At 36.7% G+C, this 24,840-nt stretch overlaps 1 protein-coding gene across 10 annotated transcripts; it reads left to right on the top strand.

Moving 5' to 3' along the window:
• Positions 1–673: 673 nt before the first annotated feature.
• On the top strand, positions 674–24,743 carry LOC121854242 (aprataxin and PNK-like factor). 10 transcript variants are annotated; one of them, XM_042348764.1, is made up of 9 exons: positions 674–789; positions 4,357–4,481; positions 10,343–10,414; positions 11,466–11,587; positions 12,545–12,923; positions 13,427–13,618; positions 14,663–15,189; positions 19,120–19,319; positions 23,028–24,743. In XM_042348764.1, the coding sequence occupies exons 2-9, from the start codon at positions 4,362–4,364 to the stop codon at positions 23,222–23,224; spliced, it is 1,809 nt and encodes a 602-aa protein (XP_042204698.1). In that variant the 5' UTR covers positions 674–789; positions 4,357–4,361; the 3' UTR covers positions 23,225–24,743. The 10 variants fall into 10 exon arrangements, with proteins under 10 accessions (XP_042204698.1, XP_042204704.1, XP_042204700.1 ...); XM_042348766.1 differs by lacking the exon at positions 674–789 and adding an exon at positions 808–1,484; XM_042348762.1 differs by lacking the exon at positions 674–789 and adding an exon at positions 1,516–1,582.
• Positions 24,744–24,840: the final 97 nt, after the last annotated feature.

The raw sequence follows: 24,840 nt of genomic DNA, 5'->3' as shown, positions 1-24,840 counted from the left end.
ATCATCTGTACCCGTCACAAGCTGGGTACCACAGGGCAGTGTATTGGGCCCGCTGTCATTTGTTTACTTCATAAATGACATGCCTGACGCTGTACATTCCTCCATACAAATGTTTGCAGACTGTGAAGAGCTGCAGAAGGATCTCTGAGCTTCAAGAATGGTCGAAGAAATGGCTGCTGAGATTCAGTGTCACGAAGTGTAACAGGTTGCACTTGGGACCTTCCAACGGTAAGGGGGCGTATCATATGTCCCAACGGGACGAAGAAACTGCATTAATTGAGACTGAATGTGAAAAGGACCGAGGCATGTACGTTGACAATGAGCTGAAGTTCTCGGGCCATTGCGAGAAGGTAAATCAGGCAATTAAATTATTAGGTCTTATAAGAAGGTCGTCCCTCGTAACGATATTCAAAAATTAAGTGCTTCCCCGTTTGGTCCCCGAGGTATGCTAGGCCCAAGGGACTGTCACTGTCAGCTGTTTGAAAATGTCCTCAGGGGGTAACTACCAGACTGGTGCTTGTGTAGCAGTGAAGTCAGGTAAAAATGAAGTGTTTGTCCAATATATCGTACGGTACTTCCGGCCAACCGACCGCTGTCCAATAGATAGTCTTTGGCCGCTGTCCGAATTAGTCGTACGTCTGGCACTTCATTTTTACCTAACGCTTCACTTTTAACTGCTACACCGAGGCAACTTTGGTCCGCCACACCGGGCATTTCGCTGATGACAGGGACGAAGCAACTCAAGTTTTAGATTATTAGCAATTCAAAGATTTTCTTTTTTCAGACATGGTAAGGCGAATGTCTGAGGGTACTTCGGACAACTGGAAATTGCTTTTCATCGTATACTTACGAAAATAGAGCGAGTTTATATAGGCGTTAAGCATCACGGCCGTTGCTGGTGAATTGTGACGTAATTCTGGTTTTTCTTATATTTGGGCCAATATTATTGTTTTTGTTTTGTCAGACGTGGCAAGAACAATATCTCAGTGTCTTCTGGATGGCCTGATACTGACGATATTGCAGAATAAAGAAACTACAAGAAATTACCCCTCGCATCGTGAAACAAGCGCCGTGGTGACACCTCAAACCCACGTATGGATGTACTTAACTTAATTTTTTCAAGATTATTAAAGATGTTCAGAGTTCATTTTGGCCACATATAGCAAGACGAATGTCTCAGCTTCCTGTAGATACCGAATATTGATAAATATTCCAGAATTAAGGAGATACAAAATAATCATGAACTCTTGCAGACATTTATCCATTTATCACAAGTTTTCTTATCTCTCTGAGAAATTTGTAATACTTGTTGTGCTCTCTGCTTGGGGTTTGGGCTTTGCTGGTGCACCTGTATATTTCACAAATAACCATAATTGTTGACACACTGGTCCCGGGACCAGACGCGGGCAAACAAGGAGGTCACCAGATGATTCGTGGTTACAACAGTGAGTCACTGCACACGTGACCACACACAACTTATGCATGTGGGTAAAACAAGTGCTTGGTGAACTATCCTTACTGTAATCCTTGATGTTGGCAGGCAGAATAAAGACACTCATTGATAGTCTTAGTACTTTAGTCGGTAAGAAAGACATTGGTAATTTTAGTATGGAATTATCGTGCTCTCAGATTATGAACTTAAAATTATCGCTTAACTTGTCGAGAGTAAAAATTTCTTAGGCATACGATAATTATCTTGGTTGGCATGCAGCGGTGAGTGTCAGGGGCAACTATCAGTTGATTCAAAACAATACAGGTTTCAGCAGGCGGTGTTGGTATCCATGTTTCAGTAATATATTGTGTGGTTTGGTGAAAAATATATTCCTCATATCTTGCCACTTCGCGTACATGACTAATATTTTATGACCACATTAGACACATGATATAGTGTGAGGTGAGTGTCATTGATAATGTACCTAGACTGATTTTCAAAGTTATTTTTCAAGTTGATTAATGAATTGTTGTAGTCAAGGCTGTTCTTTGGTGTTATTTTAGTTTCGGTCATCCCGGGAATCCTAGGAATTAGGTTAGGTTAGATATCCAAACTGTTTTTCCGATGGTTTTTTATGTTTTGAACAATTTGGACCTTCATATCTGTCGGAAATCACATAGTTTGAATATCTAAATACAAGGGTGACCTAAGGTAACATTTTATCAAGGCCTTTTAGGTTATATTTGGTGTTGTATTTTCAGCCAATATGCAGCCGAAGGTTTGAATTATCTCACTTATTCAATTGCGACAAGTAAAAGTAGGGTTCAGAAGATAGTTTGCATGAGATCTATTAATTTTTTAAGTAAAAAAAACCTTTGCATATTGGTTGAAAATGCAACAATACAAAGTTATTCATTCTAGGTTAGATTAGGTTAGGTTAGGTTGTTTTTTAATTGAGTAATGTGTTTTTTTCCTATGGATTTTGATGTGTTTTATTCGATTTTAATATTATAGTTGGAAAAAGGGTGGGGGAGGGGGACTGCTAGCTTAAAAGCAAGTAATTTCCAACAAAAAATCAACCTCAGATTTGAATTAAAATTAAAAACCTTCAGAAGAACTTATTGCTCAACTTGAGAACCATATTGGTTGAAAATGCAAATTTACCTTTTACATAAATCCCCACAAAACACACCTCTCAAATATAACTGAACTATACCAGATCTATACATGTAGTATGGGTAATTATTTACGACTTCCACTGACTTTTCATAGAAAATGAATTTAAAAACCTGCAATTTCACTATTTTATAGTGGCCACACACAGTTATGGCAATTGTGTTAAAAAGTGTTTATTTAAAAGTTCAATTTAACCTAACCTAGCCAAACCTAACCTAACCTAACTTAGTTTAGCATAACTTAATACCTGCTGTGGACAAACTTACTGTTACTGAGATGGGGTGAGCGGCTGTGAAATCGTCCATATTAGCTCTAGTCTGTTCATTTGAAGCTTACAACTGAGGCCAAGGGTTAGTTTGTAACGAGGCAGCCAATTGGCTGGCAGACATGTGGCAAAAGTCACTACAGTTCTTTACTATTTAATCTGGAACTATTCGGTATTACTGCCTTCTCGATTTCAGCATGAAACTTATTTTTCTGGTGTATTTTGGTATTTTCTATGATTCTTACCTTCATTTCCTTGGGAAAATTGTTATTTTTAGGAAATGAGAAAATTATAATTTTCAAAGAAAATAAAGGTGAGAATTGAATAAAACACCAGAAAATATATTTTCATGTTGACAATTTCGGAGGACCCGTAGGGAATTGGTGGTTTTTAGGTAAGAAGGAAAATATTTGGTCAATATTCACTGATCCAGATTAAACTAACCGAACCTAACCTATCTTGGACATAGCGCTGCCTTTCCTAGTTGGGGGTAAATCCCTCCTGACCTCCGTGAATGTATCTTGAGGCTTACCTTTGGACTGCACATAATACATTGTGATGGTTAGTAAAGTGGTGTCAGCTATTGGTTAGTTCTTACTTGCCATATGGTGATTGGTCAATGGCTGGGGGATTGTATTTATTTATTTATTTATTTTTATTTTTATTTCATAATTTCTCCCAAAACAATGACTTTCCATGAATGTTGAAGGTTACTTTAAGGCATCACAAGTGAAAAACAGAAGAAAAAATCCCATTTGTATTTAAAACAAGTTGGGAGTAATAGTGAATAATAACCTTTATTCTATCATATTTAAATTCTGATAATTTAAGGGATAATTATTATTTTATGTTGATCTTTGATATTTTCCGCACTTGGAGAACCAAAAACTATCATGTGAAATGCTCTGGCAATGTGAATATCTTTACTAATGGGTAAATCCAGACTGTAGGGTGGAGGAAATGGAAAAAATAAATCAATTAAAATAAACCTGTCCTATCATTTTTATTAGCTACTTACTATCATATAAAGAACATCTCTTCTGGTGTTAGCCATCTCCTTCACTATCACCATGTGTCCTGAGCCACTGCACATTACTGTACTATATGACACTTATCCTGTGCTAGTCATCTTATCTGTTCTGCATTCACTTGAATAATTCACTCAGCTGGTGAAATAGGCTGTAGCTATTGCAATAGTAGTGTACTGTATTTTCCACTTTCTATGCGAAATGAACCATATCCTTTTCCATGGGCAACTGGGCATAGCAATGGCTCTCACCACCACAAAAATGTGTCCGTATTTCCCACAGTTTGTAAATCTAAGTATGAGAAAAAAAAGTTTAACTCATATTTTATGTAAACTGAAGCTTTGTCAATTGGGAACTGCCCGTACTACATTGAAAGTTCTCTCTATCTCGTTTTTTTTTTTTTTTTTTTTTTTTTTTTTTTTTTTTTTTTTTTTTTTTTTTTTTTTTTAATACAGCCAGGATGAGTATTTCATTAATTCGGGTGAAAGGCCCCAGTGAGGACGAGTTTGTAGAACAGCACAGCAATCAGGAGATACCTATATCTCCACCAGTTGTCTTGGGAAGAGGATCTCTGTTGAAGGTAAGTACTGTACTGTAAAGAAGTTTACTCTTAATTTGTCTGCCGGGCTGGCAATTAAGAGATCTATTAGGGAAGATATTGTCTTATAAGTACTGTACTGTGCACTACAGTATTTGTGATCGCATGAAGATTAGCCCTCAACTTATTTCACCTGATGATTACACACACACACACACTTACTGTAATATACTGCAATATGGTGTACTTGAGGTGGTTAAGTTAGATTAGATTAACATTGGATTGGGTTAGGTTAGCATTGGGTGGTTAATGCACAGGGTAATGTGAAAAAACTGGGGAGGCTAATCTTGGTGATTCAAGTACAGGGGGCCCCCAAATTCGCGGGGGTTAGGCTCTCAAATTGGCCGCAAATAACATTTGGGGACCGGTAGGGGGGAGTGGTTACATTTTTACTTGTGTACAAAGAAATGTAAACCCTTCTGTCCCCGACTTACGACGGGGTTAGGGACCGACAACCAGGTCGTAAGTCGAATTGGTCGTAAGTCAAAAATGCGAAAATAATACACATAAAATCTAAAATGAAATATGGTACAATAAAAGTAATCATTATTGAAAAATTAATAGTGTTACTGTGCACTCACCTTTAATGTAGTCAGCTGAATGCACACGGGGCCTCAATAATTTTTTAATTAAACATGGAGACCACATTAATTGGATGAAGCAGAGGAGGAGACAGGGCTGGGTGGGTCATCAATTTCGCTTTCCTCAGACAGGCTAACATACTTGCTTGTTGAAGGTATTTGATCATCTTTAGGGAGTGAAGAGGCAGCACTGGTGGGGCATGAGGAGACAGCAGTGGGGGACTTCTTAAAATATATGTCCAATTTAGACTGCACAGTTTGCCTTTTCTTTTCATTGTAAATCTCCCTGTAGCAAGCAAGTGCATGTTGGATCATTCTGTCAACTTTTGCAAAACGCTCAACATTTTATCCATTTCGTCAAACATTTGCCTCCCTTTATTAATAGTAGCAAATGCCTCTGCCATTTGTTTCATTGAAAATTTGTCGGGGGGTGCAGGTTCTTCTTCTACATTTTGTCTCTTCTTCCTCTGCAATTTTCTGTGCATCCAGTTCAATAAGATCCTCATTACTTAGCTCTTCTGCTACACTTTCCACCAACTGCTCAACATCTTCATTATCAATTTCTAACTCCAGCTGTTTACCCAACTCCACTATCTTGTTACTAATCTCAGAAATTGCTTCATCTTCATTACCCGGTAAATCCTTTGAAACTGTTCACATATCTTTTCAGGACCACCTTCCATATTCCATTCATGCACTGACCTGTAACCTCATCCCATGCTGCAGCTATGTTCTTTATACATTTCAAAATGTTGTAGTCCTTCCAAAACTCTGAGCGTTTTCTCACCTTCAGTAGCAGCAACAGCCTGAAAGAAGGTTCTATGTAAATAATACGCTTTAAAAGCAGCAATAGCATCTTGATCCATGGGTTGGATGATAGAGGTAGTGTTAGGTGGAATGTAGACTACCTTGACAATCAGGGTGCAGGTAATCCAGGTGTGGTGGGTGTCCCAGAGCATTATCTAAAATTAATAAAATCTTGAACGCAACCCCTTGTTGCAGACAATACTCCTTGACTCATGGAATGAAACAATTCAGGAACCAATCCTCAAACAGTGCTAGGGTCATCCATGCTTTCTTATTACTGCGATAAAACACTGGCATTGTGTGCTTGCTGACATTTTTAAAAGACCTGGGGTTCTCTGGATAATATATCATGAAGGGTTTTACCTTGAAACCAGCTACATTCCCCCCCAACAGAAGTGTGATTCAGTCCTTGAATCCCAGCATGGTTTTCGCCTCTTTGTGGATGTATGTCCGTTCTGGCATGTGCTTCCAGAATAAGCCAGTTTCATCCGCATTAAATATTTGCTCAGGCAAATAATTTCCCTCCACGATGACACGATCTAGCTCCTCCTTAAAAGCTTCGGCAGTACCCACATTAGCACTTGCTGCCTCTCCACTCACCTTTACACTGTGCAAACTGTAACGGTTCTTAAACCTTTGGAACCACCCGTGACTTGCTGTGAAGGTTTGGTCGTACTCATCTGCCTGCTCTTTCAGGCTTTCGAAAAGGCTTTTTGCCTTAGCCTGTATGGTTAGAAGGCTTAAGGGTACACGCTTTTGCATCTGATCTTCCATCCACACACAAGTAAATTCTCCATCTCATGAAGGGGACCTTGTCTTTTTTTCGTTATTATTGTTCCCTTTATAGGTGCTGATCCTTTCACTACCTCACGAACTCGTTCCTTGTCCTTCAGAATTGTTGATACCGTCGAGTGAGAAAAGCCTAGGTCACGTGAAGTGGTTGCTATTGTTTTTCCATTTTCATATTGCATAATTATTTTAATTTTCATCTTAAAAGGTTCCATTCCTTGCTGGTACCTACACGTACCTGCTGTAACATCCTCTTTAACTATTGGATAAAGTTAGAATTTATTGATACAATACGGTAGTATACAGTACAGTACTGTATTTTGGTTAGGTGTTTTGAAATTTATTGACAGTACAGTACAGTATAGTATTCTAGTTCGGTGTTTTGTATTACAGTTTTGTGTTGTGTTTTGTAATGGGGCCATCCTAATACAGCACATGGTATAATACAGATGTAATTATTGTACTGTAAGTGTATGTACAGTATGTTGGGATTACAGTCGACCCTCGTTAATTCGGACCCCTTTAATCTGGATTTCGGATAATTCGGACAATTTTTTTTTTTTTTTTTTTTTTAAGATTTGTAGGAATATTACCTACGCGGACCTTAAGCTAAAATGCTGGTCCACCCACTGCTGGGATAAAACATGTAACATCTCCACCACTCGTGTGGAGGGGGGGGATATGACTTTAGCTTCAGACATGAAAAATATTTACCATTTACTGCCAGTAAACAATGGAAACGTAAAATATGTACCAATTAGTAATGAAAAGTTGTGCAGTTCCTTCAGCAAATGAAGCTCACCAACTTACAATAGGCTAAATTACCTTACAACGTGTTTTCAGTAGTCCATGTTAAAGTCCTTAGCTCAGGCTAACTTATCATATCATATACGGAATCACAGTTCTCATTGATCTACAAAAAATACCGGTAATAAAAACCTTTTCGATATTTCACACTTAATATAATACCCGGTAATCTACTTCAACCTCCTATTGCTTACAAAGACGCATGACGCACCACCAGCTGTTGAGTATCAGCTAGACGATACACGTGTTTTTCGAATCGTTTTCAGTTAAAAAACTGTTACATTACATGTATATTTTACCTTAACTGTGCCTGAATGAATATATTCTCGGAAATAAATAGTAGTTTTGCTGAAATGTGATGTTTTTAATGTAAAATAGGATAAAATACATGACGAAAACAAAAGATTTTACCTAACCTTCCGATGTTCAAGAGAAGTTACTCGTTCTTTTAATAGTTTTTGGCTAAAATACCGTTATATTACAATGGTATTCTATTCATACTGTGCTTGATATAATGCACTCACGGAAATGTAATATTTTTGCTGAAATGACGTACGTATTACAGTGGAAAGTGGGATAAAATCTTGACGAAAACAATGACTTTCGCTTTCTTTCGTTCAAAAGATGTTACCGTAATCGCTTTTCGATTGGTTTTCAGTTTAAAAACTGTTATTACAATAATATTCTATCTTAATTGACTTGAATAGATACTACGATACCATATTTCTGAATATTTTCATTAAAATCCATCCAAATCATTTTCCTTGTCATCGTCTGCAGCACCAAACAGCTTCTCCCAGTCCTCTCCTTGAACAGGGCTAGAGGGTACGTGTTTTTCGAATCTTTTCAGTTAAAAAACTGTTCCATCACACGTATGTTTTACCTAAACTGTGCCTGAATGAATATATTCTCGGAAATAAATAGTAGTTTTGCTGAAACGTGATGTATTTTAATGTAAAATAGGATAAAATACATGACGAAAACAAAAGATTTTACCTAACCTTCTGATGTTCAAGAGAAGTTACTCGTTTTTTTAATGGTTTTCGGTTAAAATAATGTTATATTACAATGATATTCTATTCATACTGTGCTTGATATAATACATTCACGGAAATGTAATATTTTTGCTGAAATTACGTATGTATTACAGTGGAAAGTGGGATAAAATCGTGACGAAAACAATGACTGAAATATGCAATATTAACCCCTAAATCGGTTAATTCGGACAATCTGCTAAAACGGACACCCTTCCCCCCTATTAGTCCGAATTAACGAGGGTCGACTGTAATTGGTTTGTCATCTAGTAACACTGTACAAGACAGAATTTATGACTGTTATAATTTGTTGTAGGGGTACTGTGTATAGCAACTCAAAGACGACCTAAAATGTACTTTGGTTGATTATAAAAATTAATTGTCAAGCTAGTACAGCACCTGTAATAAAATTGCATAAAGCAATTGCCATGGAAATTTGAATACTTGTACTATGCACAGAAATTACGAGGGATGCACTGGAACTTAGTTCCAGCCGGTTGCTTCCGGCCGGAACCTCATTTTTTATGAAGTTCCAGTTCTGGCCGGAACCTCTTTTTTTATGAAGTTCCAGTTCCGGCCGAAACTTTAGAAAAATAACCGGTTGGAACTAGAACTTTATATTGTGATATTAGTTAAGTAGAGAATCTCCACTAAACATCTCTACCTCCTTACGTCCACCCCAGCTGCTATTCAGGGAGACACTGAGTCATGTGTGAGGCAGCTGGGTAAGCTGACTCGAGTGTTAAACTAAGCAAGTACTGGGCGCGTCATCCTCATGGCTCTGTGTGACCGGTTGTGTCGTGAAACATGCCCGTCAAAGACTCGTGGCTTCCCATAGATAGATTTTTTTACAAGTTATTATTTTTCCATGTACTTATAAAACAACTTAAATGCTAAACTTAATATATTTTAGGTGCTATGTCATACATTTCTTGAAAAATACTATTCAAGGTGAATCTTACCTTGAAGCATTGTTGTATTCCTATGTAAAAAATACTGTATTAAAAAGCAGCAAAGCATATAAAATAAAGTGGCCTACTTGAACTTCATTTCATGGCTTTAGTTTTAGAAATTAGTTTAAAAACCGAGGCAAAGACCATTAAGAACATACACTAGCATTTCTGGGTGTCATGAAGCTTATTTTTTTATTTCTTTTTTGTTTAAGCAACACTTTATGTTCCGGTTCCTGCCGGAACTTAATATTCTGGTTCCGGTGCATCCCTAGAAATGACTATGGATTTTGTAACTTTTTATGGATAACAGAATTATCCAATACTCTACAGTAATCCCAGTACAATATTGTAGTAGTAGTACCGTAGTTAGCTTATGCTGAACTTGACAGGGCATGTGATGATAATAATTGATCAGTGGGTTATACTTGCTGGACCCGACTAATCCGGGACCCAACAGTCCGGCAGCGTTGGTGGTTCGGGACGGTGTCATAGCTTACCTCTAGTGGTTGTTGCCGCTATTTTACCTTTAAATACTTATAATTTACCCCTAAATATGCCTCCTAAGAGACCAGCAAGCCGTGAAAGTGGCTGTCATGCGGCAAAAAGTAAACATGTGACATTAACTATTTTAGAAACAATGTCTGTATTGAAGAAATTAGACAGTGGTACATCAGTCAGGACCTTATGTGCCTCTTTTTAACCTCGGCTTTGATAGTTTGGAATTTTCAATAATCCGGAACCGGTTTGGTCCCAAGCTTCCCGGATTAGCGAGGTGCAACTTGTGGTGAATATGTTTTATAATTTTATAAGATCGGTTAATTTTATTCAGAAAAGGCTTTTGGTTTATATTTTGAGTGTGTTTACTCTTTCAGTGTGGTGAAAAAAGAGTGTCTCGAAGACATGCTTACCTGGACTGGGATGATGATGGGGTTCTCATTACTTCGGTAAGCTCATGATGATATTAATTTTATTTTTATAATTAAGGAATTGCCTTAAATAGTGAAACAAGCAAAATTACAGTACTGTATGTCTTTATTTTAGGTCTACTATAAGGAATTTAATAAATCTTGAAATGTATTTGACAACTCATATACTACTGTACTAGTAGTCAACAAGCCAGGGTTAGCAGGACCCCCATCATGTGTGACTGGAACTAAATTCCAGAATCCTGAAAATTATTTCTCTCCCTACACAACTGACACCCAAGTTCAGTAAACCCTCATTTTATGGCTCCAGGTGCATTAGGAGAGATCCTATATCCTGGATACAGTAAACCCTTGTTATTCACAGGGGGTAAGTTCCAAGGAATGGAGCAAATAGGCAAAACTGCAAATATCAACTCACACTACCAGCTGCGGCAGTGCTCATCCCCTCTTTTAATTTATCTAATACTTCAACTTTCTTTGTCAGGGTCATCACTGACTTCTGCCTTTTACATTTCACTCCACTAGCATCACTAGCACTGACACTAGGCAGTCTTTTAGGGACCATTTCACACAGAAACACTAAAGTTTTGAGAGTACAACACGAGATGCTGCGTCTCAGGCAATGGTTCAGCGCGAACAGAGGGAGAGGAGATGCTGCGGGCGCGTGGGGTGCAGGAAAAGGCTCGCAAGTTAGCCACCAGCTGCTTACCGCAAATCGCAAACCCATGAATGGCAAGGGTCTACTATATTGGATTTTAAACCCAGTCATGCATGTTGGAGTCCTGGAAATACCATGGATGTGTCGACTGTACAGTATAAGAGTTGCTGGACTGTTGTTTTGTTAAATAATGGTATTTCAGGGTCAACTCCATATTACTGTACAGTACTTAATGGTACAGTATAGTACAGTTATACTGTAATTCCAACTTGCTTCTTGGCTATGTTTGTGATTGTACTGTACTCTTACAGGAAATTGACAGCTTTGAGGGTTTTTTTTGATACTGTAAGTTGATGTTTAAAACTCTTACAGTTTGTTTACCATGATTTTCAATGTAATTTTATTTTTTAGGTTCATCAAAGCCCAACCTACATTATGGTTAGTGGTGAGAAAGAAAAGTTAACTGAAGGAAGTTCTAAGCTTCTTGCACATGGAGACAAATTTGGCTTAATGAAGACTAATTTCTGGTTCAAGTGAGTACTGTATATTGAAAATATCCTATTTCTCTACATGTAATGTGGGAACTACAGGGACCTAAAGTTGTTAGATCAGGTTGTGAAAGTTGTGGAAAGAGTGATCAGAAATTGATTAAGGAGAGAAGTGGACAATTATGAAATATTTAGTTCATGCCAGGTAGTGGGGACTTTTGAGGCAGTGTTTATATCTAGGTAACTACAAGAGAAATATCTAGTGGAAGAAAGTTGTACAGTACTTCTTACTTGTAGAATTAGAGAAAGCATTTGACTGGGTATCACATGAAGTATTGAATTGGACAATAAAAAAATTCAAGATCAAGGAATGTCTTGTTTGATTGGTTATGACATTATCTGAGGAGTTAAGAAGTCTCTGAGGGGAATTTGAGGTGAAAGTAGGGATCCATCAGTTTATCATGAAACTGAGGGCGTGACTTCAGGACCGGTCTGCCCTGGGATTTGTATGCTGATGACTTAGTGTTGATAGCAGACAGTATTGCTACACGTAATTTGTTGCCAGAATATGGGCCAATGCTCATAAGACCAACATTAACCAGTACCCAGGGAGTTAGAAAACAGCTCATATGAACTAACCTCTCTGTATGAATAGTATGCACAGGTCTGTATATAAGCCAGTTAGTTGGAGACAAGTTTTAGTCATTTAAATTATTAGAAAATGGATTGATTAATAGATGTATTGAGCTTTAGCTATGGGAGTGACTGTAAGGATAAATGAGTTTACAGTATTTGTCTGATGGATAATTCCTGTTTTATAAGTTTTGGAATTTTAGTATAATTTACCAGTTATTTCCAAGCATGTTTTACAGCTGTTGCATGATTGGTTTATGACAACTTTTAGTCTGAAGAATTATTAGTTGTGTAATACTGTATACATATTTTTAATAGTTGAATGTCATAGCTAAATGATAGTACAGTAATATAATTTTTTTTTCACAGAATTAACATACCAAGTGCTACTCTTAAAGGTAATGAAAAGAAAGAAGCTGAAATCTTACACAATGAGGAAATTTCTTGTAAAGAACCAACACAAACCGGAAAGAAAATGAAAAAGGACAATGATTCAACAGCTGATAAAAATGTAAAGAATAATATGTACCAGTCCAGAGAAAGGGATGTAGACAGTGACTCTGTTCAGAATTCTGGCACTCAAGGTGTCCCATCTGAGCAGGAAAAGACAGAAAACTCTCATAACAATCTTGATCCAAAGGAGGAAGATACATCACTTAAGATGAAGAAACCTGTGACTGAGAACATAGCTCAAGACCATCCCTCTTGTAATGAAGGTGAAGTTGCTTATTCTAAAGTCACACCAGAGGCAAGTTCCAAGCTACAGTACATGTATTAAGTTTATGCAGTTCCTTGTACAGTACTCGTATTTTGTGTGTGAAGAAATAAAGGTAAAGCTTGTGTTTTCCAAGCCCTTAGAGCCCATTATGGCAGGTGCTGGTTCCATTCCCTTAGCATTTAGCAACTTATTGGTTAACCTACCTTCCTGGTTGGTACTCTCCCTGTTTGCAAATGCAGCTGACAATGTACTTTATGTAATTGCTGAGTGTGCCAGCAATATTTAATATTGATTGCTAGCTGGGCATTGTACAGTACTGGCACATGTAATATAATGCTTCTTAAAATAGCTAGAGTTTTTGTTAATATATCTTGGTACTATCTTAAGTGTTTCTCATTTAAATGGATCACCAATGTTATAGTAGTAAAATATTCTCAGTTTGGACCCAAGATAAGTGAGTTAAAAGTTTGGTTATGTTGTACTGTATGTATAGTGTCAGGTCGATGATGTTACCACTGAATTTCACAATGTAGGAAATAGAAGCAGCTGTATCTACAAGGAAGCGAGATTTGCCCACATGGATGGTTAATTGTGATGTGTCTAAAGACAAGGGATGCCCAAGAGAAGACACATACTTACTCACTCGTGGTGGCAGACAGAAGACTTGTTCAACTCCTTCAAGAAGAAAAAGAGCTGATGACAGTAATCTATCTGTGGCATCTCAAGTAAGTGTAATGGATCCAATCTTTTAATCATAATTGGCCATAAACTACATTTTCTACATCATTAATCTTTATTAGAAAAGACATCAGTAGAGAAATACAAAAATAAATGAAATCATTACAGTAAAATAAATACAGTGGTCCCTCGGTTAACGAAATTTCGGTTAACGAACTGCCTCCCATAAGATTCTTAAATTCGGTTAACGAACAAAAATTCGGTTAACGAATTTCTTACGAACCGACCTCAACATGTTTTCGCTTGCACTGGCCGGTCAACCTAATTTAGTATTAGTCCGCCAATACATTAATCGGTTCTAGGGCTTAAATTCCTTACTATTTTAGTAAATATCAAGAAGTTTATACTATTCAATAATTTTAAAAGTTTAATATTCAATTTTTTAGTCATTTTAACAATTATTGAACATAATTGAAGGTAAAGTGACTAGTTTAATGCGCGGCATCCAGCCTCTTAACACAGCAAACAGGCGTTAGTCTCTCTGTTTTCACTGGAGGTAACATCTTGCTTGAGACTCTCTTCAACTAAACGCTTTTTTCTGTGTTTCCAAGCAAATTATTGGTCATTTTGAAATGTATTTTACAAATTGACAATATATAATGCAGTGCAGTGTTGATTTAAAGAAAATAATCTTGAAATACACCAAGAGAACTAAAATTTTATGGGTGAAATGGTGCCATGGGGTGACTTCTCTTCCACCCCAATGCCTTCTCTTCTTCCTTCTCCTCCACCCCCATTCTAATTCCCATCATCATCATCATCATCCAGGAGCCTTCTACATACACACCTCAAAGTAAGTGTACTTTTCTACCTTTTTGTTGAATTTAGGCAATTTTCGGTGAGCTGGAACCAATTACCCAAAAACCCATTGAAACAATGGTTTCGGTTAACGATTTTTTCGGTTAACAAACAACCTGCTGGAACGGATTGTGTTCGTTAACCGAGGGACCACTGTACAGTCATCCTTCATTTTTAACAAACTGAATTGCCTAACCTCATATTTCTTAAGTACTGTATATATTTCTTCACAGACAAACAAAAATACTACACATATTAACCATCTGTCAACCAGTCCAGCCACAAGAGGATCTTCTAAATTAAATGATGTTGAAGGAACAACAAAAAACAAGAATTTTGAAACCAATTGTGTTACACCAAAGAAAAAGAAAAACAAATTGAGCCAAGGGAAGGGAGTGGGTTCACCCAAAAAAGCTGTTTCTCCAAGGAAACTTGGGACCAGAATTCACCACGATATAAGTGAGGAGAGTAATGATGATTTACCCATCACTGTTACTACTGTTCGGGAAAAAAAAAAAAATAGTCCAGATAAAACCAACCAGATACCAGCTAAAAACCACAGCAGTAATTCCCCAAGTAAAGCCCATGATGTGAGTGAAGATGAGGAGGACAACTTGATTGATGAGTCAACTAATAGTTCATTTAGTGCAGAGGCCAATTCATCAGCTCCACCCACTACATCTACTGTAGCAGAAACAGCTGTTCCCAAGAGAAAAAAAGCTCCCAGAAAATCCTGCCAGTATGGAGGCAAATGTTATAGGTGGGTGTTGAGGTAGATTTCTTAGAGTAGGAACAGATATTATGTTCATTGTCTATGATCACATATTAGGATGAATTAACAAAGAGATGAAAGTCAGGTTTATTGCCAACACAAGAGGGCAAAGGCAGTGAACTATTAGATGAATTTTAGACATGGAAATACCAAATTTTATCAAAGTGGTACAGTAGTCATGATAATTTGTGTAATACAAATTCGCATTCTTAAATTCATGGTACCTCTATTACTAACACATTTTTTTTAAATTTCATGGTAAAAAATTCATAATTGGTGGCCGACCTCCACCTAATGCAGTGTTTATTACATAGGAAACCATAAAAGTTATGGAAATATTTCAATGCTTTAATTTGACTTAGAAATATAAAAAAATATATATAATATAGTAAATATAATTTCAATGCTCTCGTGTTACTTAAAATTATAGAAAATTTAATAGGAAAATATAAAATAAGAAAAATTAGGAGTGAGAATGAATTGTGTGAGAGAGGGTGGCTGGCTGGACTCCGTGGATATTTCTCAACCCCTTTATAACGACTATGCAATTTCACCACAGTTGCCATATTAATTAGGTTCATTTGGAGCCGGGGTAATAAAGAAATGTTATAAAATACCTCATCTGTTTTTCTGAAAAAAATTCCCACACTTGATCAAAGTTGAGCCATTGAGTTTTATTAAATTCATGTTAGTTTGTTTACATCATAGGGAAACAGGTGACCAGCCAGCCTGCCTGTCTCCATGTTGGTGTAATGGTGTCACCCAGAAGATGATTAAGAGAAGAGAAGATGATGTCTATATAGTATAGAACTACAGTACTTTTTGTATAATATCTATGTGTTACTGTATATTTTTATGTACAGGTATCCCTCGTTTTGCATTAATTCCCATAACCTTAATTTGATTTAACGATAATTTTTATTTTATTTTTTATTTTTACACTCATCTCATTTATTGTTAGGTTACAGGACAGTTTAGCGATACCTGTACCTTGATTCAATGGGAAGGGAAAAAAACTGGGGATGGGGTGGCCTGTGAGATGGCACATTGCCATTGTTATACAGTATGTAATGAAACTATGGAAGTTGTGGCAAGACCATTTCAATACTCTAATATGGCTTAGAAATAAAGAAAATATAATATAGAAAATGAAGAGCATGGGTGTGTATGTATGTGAAATGAACGTATTTGTGGAGGCAGTGAAAACTGTAACTGCGTCACTGACTCGCCTCCCACCCCCGCTCCTTCCCCTGGTGTGACATCACAGCGCACACACATGTCTCTGAATCAGCTGCATAACTTCCCAGCTGAACTGTGTCACATCCCCCAGAGGATGGTTTGAGTATGGAAGGAGTTATTTGTTGTACATAGCATTTTTTTTTTATGTGTGCAATTTGAAAATTATATGAATTAAGCTCACCTTTTCCTCATTAAATCATTAAACTCTGAACCACTTCAAAACTGTTAATAACATACTCATTATTATTATTATTATTATTAGGGAGTACAGTACAGTACTAATTATTTCCATATACCTACAGGCAGTCCCCAAGTTACGAACGAGTTTTGTTTCTGGGGATGTTCTTATGTCGAAAATGTACACAAGTCATAACACATGTTATATGTATACTGTGCTTTCAGAACAATGTTTAAAATCCCACTATATTATAGCCTAAGGCCTTATATATATTTAAAATCACTTAATTTAAGACAAAAGAAGAAATAGAATGAAAAAATACAGTAAATAAAAGTAAGAAATAAGTCATCAGGTAAATAAAATTTGTACTGTAATTTTTAAATTTAACCTCGTTTGTATTGGCAGATGTTCGTAAGCCAGATGGTCATAAGCTGGGGGCTGCCTGTATTGCAAATCAAACTATAATTTGCGATTTGATAATTCACGATGTCTTCTGATACCTAACCCATAAATTATTGCGACTCCACTGTGTATGTTAATTAGTTAATTTTGTTCTGTCTTCTTTTTCCATGTGTTATGAAGAGACGACTACTAAATGTCATAGTTCCCTTCGGCCTATGTCTTGGATATATGAGAACATTTTTACTGTACAGTTGTACCCCACTTAACGCGGTCAATTGAACCCAGAGGGTCCCGCGTTAAGTGAACAACAGAACATATGGGATTAATTCCAATAGAAACCGGCCCGACCCCCAAACTCCACTTTTTGAAGGCACATACCTATGTTGTAGTAAAAATAACATCTTAATTTTATGATGGTACATGCACACAATTAATACTTAAGAGAAATAGAGAAATACAGTCGCCAAGTTAATGTCCATTCAAATAATGGACTCAACTCCCTCCCCCTCTCACACTACACTGCCGGCTCTTCCCTCTCAGAGAAATTTTTGGGGGAAAACCACTAAATTTTAATAAATAATACCTCAAACTAAAGTTAGGATAATACAATTGACATTGCTGGATTCCTTGTAAGACCAGGAATATTTTGAATATAAATGTCATATATTTTGCACAAAAGATAACATAGTTACCTAGAGAAAAATTTTTATCTAAAATTTGTATGTTTAATGCAAAATATATGATGTTTATATTCAAAATGATCACCAAATTATAAGAATTCCAGCAATGTAAATTATATTCTGACCGGGTAATTTGTATGAATTTTATGAGCTAAAACAAATATCTTCAGTTAATAAAAAAAAAATAATCTTCACGACACTATCTGTCAATCAAAGTACCCCACCTTGCCTCCCCCCCTCTTCCAACCGCGCGGTCAGTCCCAACCCTCCCCCCCACCCCCCACCAATCCTCCCTTCCAGGGTTTTTAACATTTAGTATTAAATAATACCTCAGATTAAAGTTAGGATAATATAATTGACATTGCTGGATTCCTTGTAAGACCAGGAATATTTTGAATATAAATGTCATATATTTTGCACAAAAGATAACATAGTTAATTTGAGAAAAATTTTTATCTAAAATTTGTATGTCTAATGCAAAATATATGATGTTTATATTCAAAATGATCATCAAATTATAAGAATTCCAGCAATGTAAATTATATTCAGACCGGGTAATTTGTATGAATTTTATGAGCTAAAACAAATATCTTCAGTTAATAAAAAAAAAAATATTCTTCACAGGGTAACAGATGGTCGGTCGGTCCCTCCCTCCCCCCCACCCCCCACCAACCGTCCCAAGGAGATGTGTGGGATAACCACTAAATTTTAATAAATAATACCTCAAACTAAAGTTAGGATAATATAATTGACATTGCTGGATTCCTTGTAAGACCAGGAATATTTTGAATATAAATGTCATATATTTTGCACAAAAGATAACATAGTTACTCTGAGAAAAATTTTTATCTAAAATTTGTATGTCTAATGCAAAATATATGATGTTTATATTCAAAATGATCACCAAATTATAAGAATTCCAGCAATGTAAATTATATTCTGGCCGGGTAATTTGTATGAATTTTATGAGCTAAAACAGGCAGTCAGGCAGGGTGGCGGGTGGGGCAAATCTAAAAATAGCGTCTCGAGCCGGACACTCACCGCGTATATGTGGAAAAAATCCGTGTTAAGTGAAAGTTCAGCTCTGGCGAGGCACCGCGTATATGATAAAACGCGTTAAGTGAAACCGCGTTAGGTGGGGTAATACTGTATAAGCTAATTAAGACCTTTATTAATATTTAGACTAATTTATAATTAAATTTGTTTAACATTGTTTTACAGTACGTACAGTATATGGAAACAAAAAGTTAGAAGTATATAATGGGTCTTCTAGGAGAGGTTCTGTGATAATTATTCCTAACACTTATTTCCTCTCATGGTATACAGAATATAATGCCCTTATTTTATAGATTTGGGCAAAATAAATGTAGGTAATGTGTCTGTTAATATGGAAAATAGCTATTGTGGTTTAATTTCCAGGAAAAATCAGAAACATCGAGAAGATTTTGCCCATGAAGGAGATTCAGACTACAATAAGAACCTCTCTGACCCAGAAGACTCTGATGATGAACTGCCTCAGTGTGAATTTGGTGTAAATTGTTATCGGAGGAATTCTCGGCACCGTAGAGACTTTCGCCACAGTAGGGTCCCTCAGCCGCAACGTCGAGTGAAAAGAAAAGGTGAGACTTTTGTCCTTCAATTTTTTCAAGCCTTTTCTCACTATAGCCAATTGCAGGTTGACCAGATTCAAGAACTACCACACACTCTCTTCTTAACTATTTGTTGTTATTTATTCACTCTTACTGCTGTAACAGATCTGTTTAATTATGATGTCTCCCTTCTACAGCAAGATCTCAGAGTACCTATCTAGTTTATCCCTGTCATTATTCATAATATTCCTCAACATTAACAATCATTTTCCATGATTGCATGGTTAAGCCATGGTTACCTAATGGCAGCTCTCATGCTGCGCGGTCTCTTGTGACCTCGCATCAGATTTTAACTCTTACCGTAGTGTATTTTGCTACCTTTCCTCATGACATTCTTGGCCTGCTCCTGGCTCTCCTCCCCTTCATATTTAGACTTGATACCCAGCCACCCTCTTAGCTCGGAACATGGGGGTACATTTTCACTCGTGTGCAAAGAAATGTATATTCCCTTTGTGTTTGCCCTAAGGACAATTATATCTTTTACCTGTATTGTATCTGCATGTGTGTGTGTGTGTGTGTGTGTGTGTGTGTAAACACACACAAATAAATAATAATGTAGAAAAAATGTGAGTCTACCCTTAAGTCAATTCTGTGCTTTGTTATTAAAGTTGGGTTGGTTGGGTTGCCATACATCAATTTTTTCATCGTAAAAATTACTGTCACTAGAACGAATGGCATCTGAGCGCCAGCTGGTTTGATATGTAGCTCATACCTACAGAACTTCTTTCATAGCCATCTAGCCAACTCAACGTGAAGGATGTCGGTAATTGCAGTGCAATATTGTTCTGTACTTTTTTCATAGTATGTACTGGTATGTAGGATGATGGGTACATGTAACTGAGAAAATTAAATGAAGAAAGTTATGTGTTTCTACCTGAAAATATGAGTTGAAAAACAACCATAACACCTCACAGCCATAGTTTTCTTAAAATAATATATACAGTACCAGGAAATGTGAGGAATAAATAAAAATAGTACCAATGAATAAGTTAAAAAAAAATACTTTTGCCAAACCAGTAAATAAAAGCCAAATGAAAGTTTAACACAGTCTCCATTACACTCCCTGCTCCACCCCAGTAACGAAGATCAGCTGGGACGCTGATTCCCTAGCAATGCTCCCCACCCCCTACACTCTGAGCTCTCCTCCCATTTCATGTTTGCCCTTAAAATAATTATTTCATTTACTTTTTTTCACAACATGTATTTAGGATAGTGTGTGCATGTAACTGAGTAAAAATAAATGAAGAAATTTACGTAATCTACTCGAAAATACAAGTTGATTAAACCATAACACCTCACAGCTTGGCCCAGTAGCCTGGTGGTTACAATGACAAGCTAACTTAGCTACAATGCCAAGATTAATCGCTATTAGACACTTCTATCAGTAACACTAATAATAACAGTAAATCCAGTGAAATATGGCAGGGAGTGAGGAGAATTACAACTGCAGACGACACGCTAACTAGCAGTCACTCACTCCCCTTACCTGCTCCCATTGCAAGGCGTACGTATGGGAGAAATACATGACCTTTTCTCTCTTCACTTGTTTGGGCACCTTCCCGTGGCTGGATGAAGGTGGTTGAGGGTGTTTGGGAGCCATCACAAGCACGAGGAGCACAGTTGTTACGAGAGCAGAGTAGCACATGCGCGAAACGGACAAGTGTTTAACCTGGACTGAGAGGCGGGGTGAGTGAGCATGGCCCAGCTGCCTGGGACAAGAGAGACACCTTGCGGGATGCCATAAAACTCACCGGCTCCCAGTCCTGGCCGTGAAAATGCCACCAACTTTAAAACTACCCGTAGACATTCTTGGGTACATCCAGGGTGTCATCCACAAAAAATCGAAGTCTGAGAATTAAAAATGTGTGAATTGTAAGGGCTTGATGTATTTCCTTACGCTTGTTCTGCACGATAACTTGCCAAGCTTGTAATTACGTCCTCTCGTGTTGGTGGTGCAAGAAATCACAAAGAAATGACCTGTGTTCACTTTTTCTATCCCTTTCAGCATTTTGAATGCTTCAATGACATCAGCCTTATTGTGCCTTAGGTTGTTAGTCCTAAGGTCCTCAATCTACTTGGATAATAGAGATAACATAGTTCCGGAACCATCTTGGTCACTCAGTGTTGCACCTTTTCTAGGGACTGGAATGTACTTGAGATTTGTACAGTTGAAGGAGCATTTTCCTATCTTTTTATTCGAAGTTACTCTTTATAATTCCCAAATCTTAATTTGCATTCCACACTGCTGGGGGCCCCCACTTGTTGCACCGTCTTCAGTGAATGATCTATCGCAACGCCAAGATATTTCTCCTTATCGACAGTATCCAGGAAAGTGTTATTAATAGAATATTTGTGCATTATACAGTATGGTTGTGTCATAACACAGTACAAGTAGTTTAAAGAATTTATGTACTGTACTTATTATTTTATCTAATTTCCTCGAGTCGCCAAATACTTTTTCAAGTATTGAATAATACAGGTAAGTCGCGTTTTATGTGTGTTTGATTTAAGCGTTTTTGGAATAACGCTATTGTTCAATTAATACCAAAAGCTAATTTACACACACCTATTTTTGATAACGTGTTCAAGACAGTTTAAATTTGCCTTGCGTATTTGCCTGGCAGTGGAGTCGAGTGTGATACCTGGTGAGGTGCTTGTAAGTTATGACTATAAAGTTGCAGTCATATCAACATCAACAATTTTAATATTATTAATAATTAGTATACTAATGTAATTATAAAGATTATTACTACTAATGATGAAGATAATGATGATAATGAAGTATTCTGTACAACAACTGTGATGACGTCCAACAAGCTTCCCATGTATCACTTTCTCAGTTCACACCAGCACTACCTTTTCTCTGTGCTCTCATTTGCATTGTGTGTTTATCACGCACCCTTTTAGTGTTAAACGCTGTTTTCCCCATTGAGCATGTCTGGAAAACGTCCATCTGCCTTCTCTGGGGCGCCTAAAGCTAAAAAGGCACGAAAAACAATCACAATGGATGTGAAATTAAATGTGATCACCCACCTTCAGAGAGGAGAGTGTGTGTCGGAGGTTGGCCTCATGCTTGGTTTAAGTGATAGCGCTGTTCGTACCCTGCGCGGTATATGATGGTTCCCCTAACCTGTACCATTTACATGTATTCTTATGGGAAAATTATGTTCAATTTATGCATTTTTTAATTAAGTGGTGATTTTCAAGAACGTAATCCCCGCGTAAAACGAGAGGTGGGTGTATATGGGGACACCACATCCAACAATTTCTCTGTTTTACCTCTAAATGATAGTAATGACAAGTTCAACAACAAAAATTGAAGTTAAAAAAACTTCTAAAATAAGAATATACTGTACATCAGCATATTGCACAAAATCCAGAAATTATTCAATAATTTAAAAAGTATTTGGTGACTTAAGGAAATTTGATGATAAAATAATAATGATACAAATTCCTTAAACTAGTTGTATTATGATGTATTAAAACATGATCATACTGCATACTGTATTGTATATTACAAACATTTCAAGCAAGCAGAAAACCAGGATCTTAGGTATGCGTATGCAGGGTTGAGAAAACATTTTTATGAAAAATAAACTTACAAAAAAGCTAATGCATAAAAATATTATATTAAAAAAAACTATGGTACAGGTATATTTAAATTTCTTCAATTTATAGCACGGCAACAGCAGTACGAGGGAGGGAGTGAATCCGATGACTATGATTATGACGATCCATTCTTAAATGAGGGCAGTTCAGATGACTACGCACCAACAGACTCTGGCTCAGACTCTGCCATGGAAGCTGAGCAAGGGGAGGAGGAAGACACTACAAGAATGTTGAAAGAAGCCAAAAAGTTTGTGAGGAAGAAATAAATGTTTGTGAAGGTGTTTTATGTACTGTACAGTATAGCTAAACCATTTTATGTAATGGTAGTGATTATGGGGGTTTGGGTAAATTGGAATAAGTAAACTTTCGAACTGTTTACATAATTTCATGGAGTTTTGGGGGAGAGATTTGTTAAAGCAAAACTGAGCTTTGATTCTTCAGTGTGTTGATGTCCCATTTATAGAATTCAATCTGTGGCTATTTGTGACTTCAGAAAATTGAACAACCCTTTACCAGTTTTCTTTGTAAAAGGATACTGCTTTTTTATCATCTTTTAGAACCAGTTTATAAATGTACATTTACAAATAAATATACAAGTACTATACACAAATGGTTGAGCATATTATAGGAAGCATCAAGTAGATTTGGTAATGATGGCTTGATTAGGTGTAGTTAAGAATAAAGGCAAAGAAAGAATTTGATTTGTGTTTGTTACAAGTGAAAGTATGATTTTATTTTTTTATGTCTTGTTTAATAAGGGTTGAGGATGAAGGGTTAATAATTCATGAGGACTGATACTCTCCTCTTTGTACCTCACCTAGTTTAACATGAGGCCCTTCAAGGTGCTTTTGTTGTACTCCATTTAATTTCACATGAGGTAACTTGCTCTTGTTCCCATGTAGTTAGGGAAGCAGTAAATAAGAAACACTTTTCCTAATAAGTATAGACATTTCACATTCACCGGTTACCTTTACAGGTAAATCATTTTATATCCAGGAAAAGTACAGTACTGTACTGGTATATTTAGTTCACCATACATGTTTTGTACAGATATTCATTCTCCATGTTTCTCACCAACACCAAATCTAAAAAAAAAGAAGACATTCTATACATTAACACTTCTTGCTTCCTTCTCATATTCATCTTCTGACAAATTTTTTTTTTTCCTTCACCTTCTTCTGTACTTGTACTACTCTTTGTCTTTTAATACTTGATAAGACTATCAAGGACAGGAGGGCTCCTACACAGGCACTGGCCTTCATACCTTGGCATGGCCACCTCTAATTTTGGTGACCATTGGGTAAGTAAGGTAACATAATCAACACTGCGGCTGCACTTGGGTAATTTCCAGTAAAAAAAAAAATGTGGTTTGTGTCATGTTTATCCTTGACCTTCTCTACTTCCACTGATGTACGGGGTCTCTTCCCTGTTAAATAAAAGTATCTAGCGGTAGATGAACATACTGTAATATTAAAAGCGGTGTCCCCTCAGTGAAGGGGTTAACCCACAAATGGCTACACCTACTCTATACAATCTTAAATTTATATTCTGTACTTTCAGTCTTTCCTTTTGTCTGATAGTTATCCTTTAGCCATCATACACTTTAACTAAATACTTTATACAGTACTGTACCATATATTACAACACATGAAGATTGTCTCTTGTGAAGGATGAAATGTTCTAAATGATTACAGTATTATTATGTCTGATGTATAACACAATTCATTGCCTAAATGTTACTGTACAGTTAATTCTTGATGAATTAAAAATATGGATATTGTATTATTAAATATTTATTTTTCATAATTTTTTGTGATACCTGAATCAAAGGCAGAGGGTATACTGTAAAGTGCTTACTAAGTGTGTGTGTCTGAATATCTCT

Source organism: Homarus americanus, unplaced genomic scaffold, assembly GCF_018991925.1.
Source record: "Homarus americanus isolate GMGI-L3 unplaced genomic scaffold, GMGI_Hamer_2.0 scaffold54443, whole genome shotgun sequence".
NCBI lineage: Eukaryota > Metazoa > Arthropoda > Malacostraca > Decapoda > Nephropidae > Homarus > Homarus americanus.
This window is presented reverse-complemented; position numbering and strand designations above follow the sequence as displayed.

Coding starts and splice junctions, on each gene's coding strand:
- LOC121854242 (XM_042348762.1), top strand. CDS start 1,531: ATGTTGGCAGGCAGAATAAAGACACTCATTGATAGTCTTAGTACTTTA. Junction 12,924..13,426: donor ATTCTAAAGTCACACCAGAG/GCAAGTTCCAAG, acceptor TTCACAATGTAG/GAAATAGAAGCAGCTGTATC. Junction 19,320..23,027: donor ACGTCGAGTGAAAAGAAAAG/GTGAGACTTTTG, acceptor TTCAATTTATAG/CACGGCAACAGCAGTACGAG.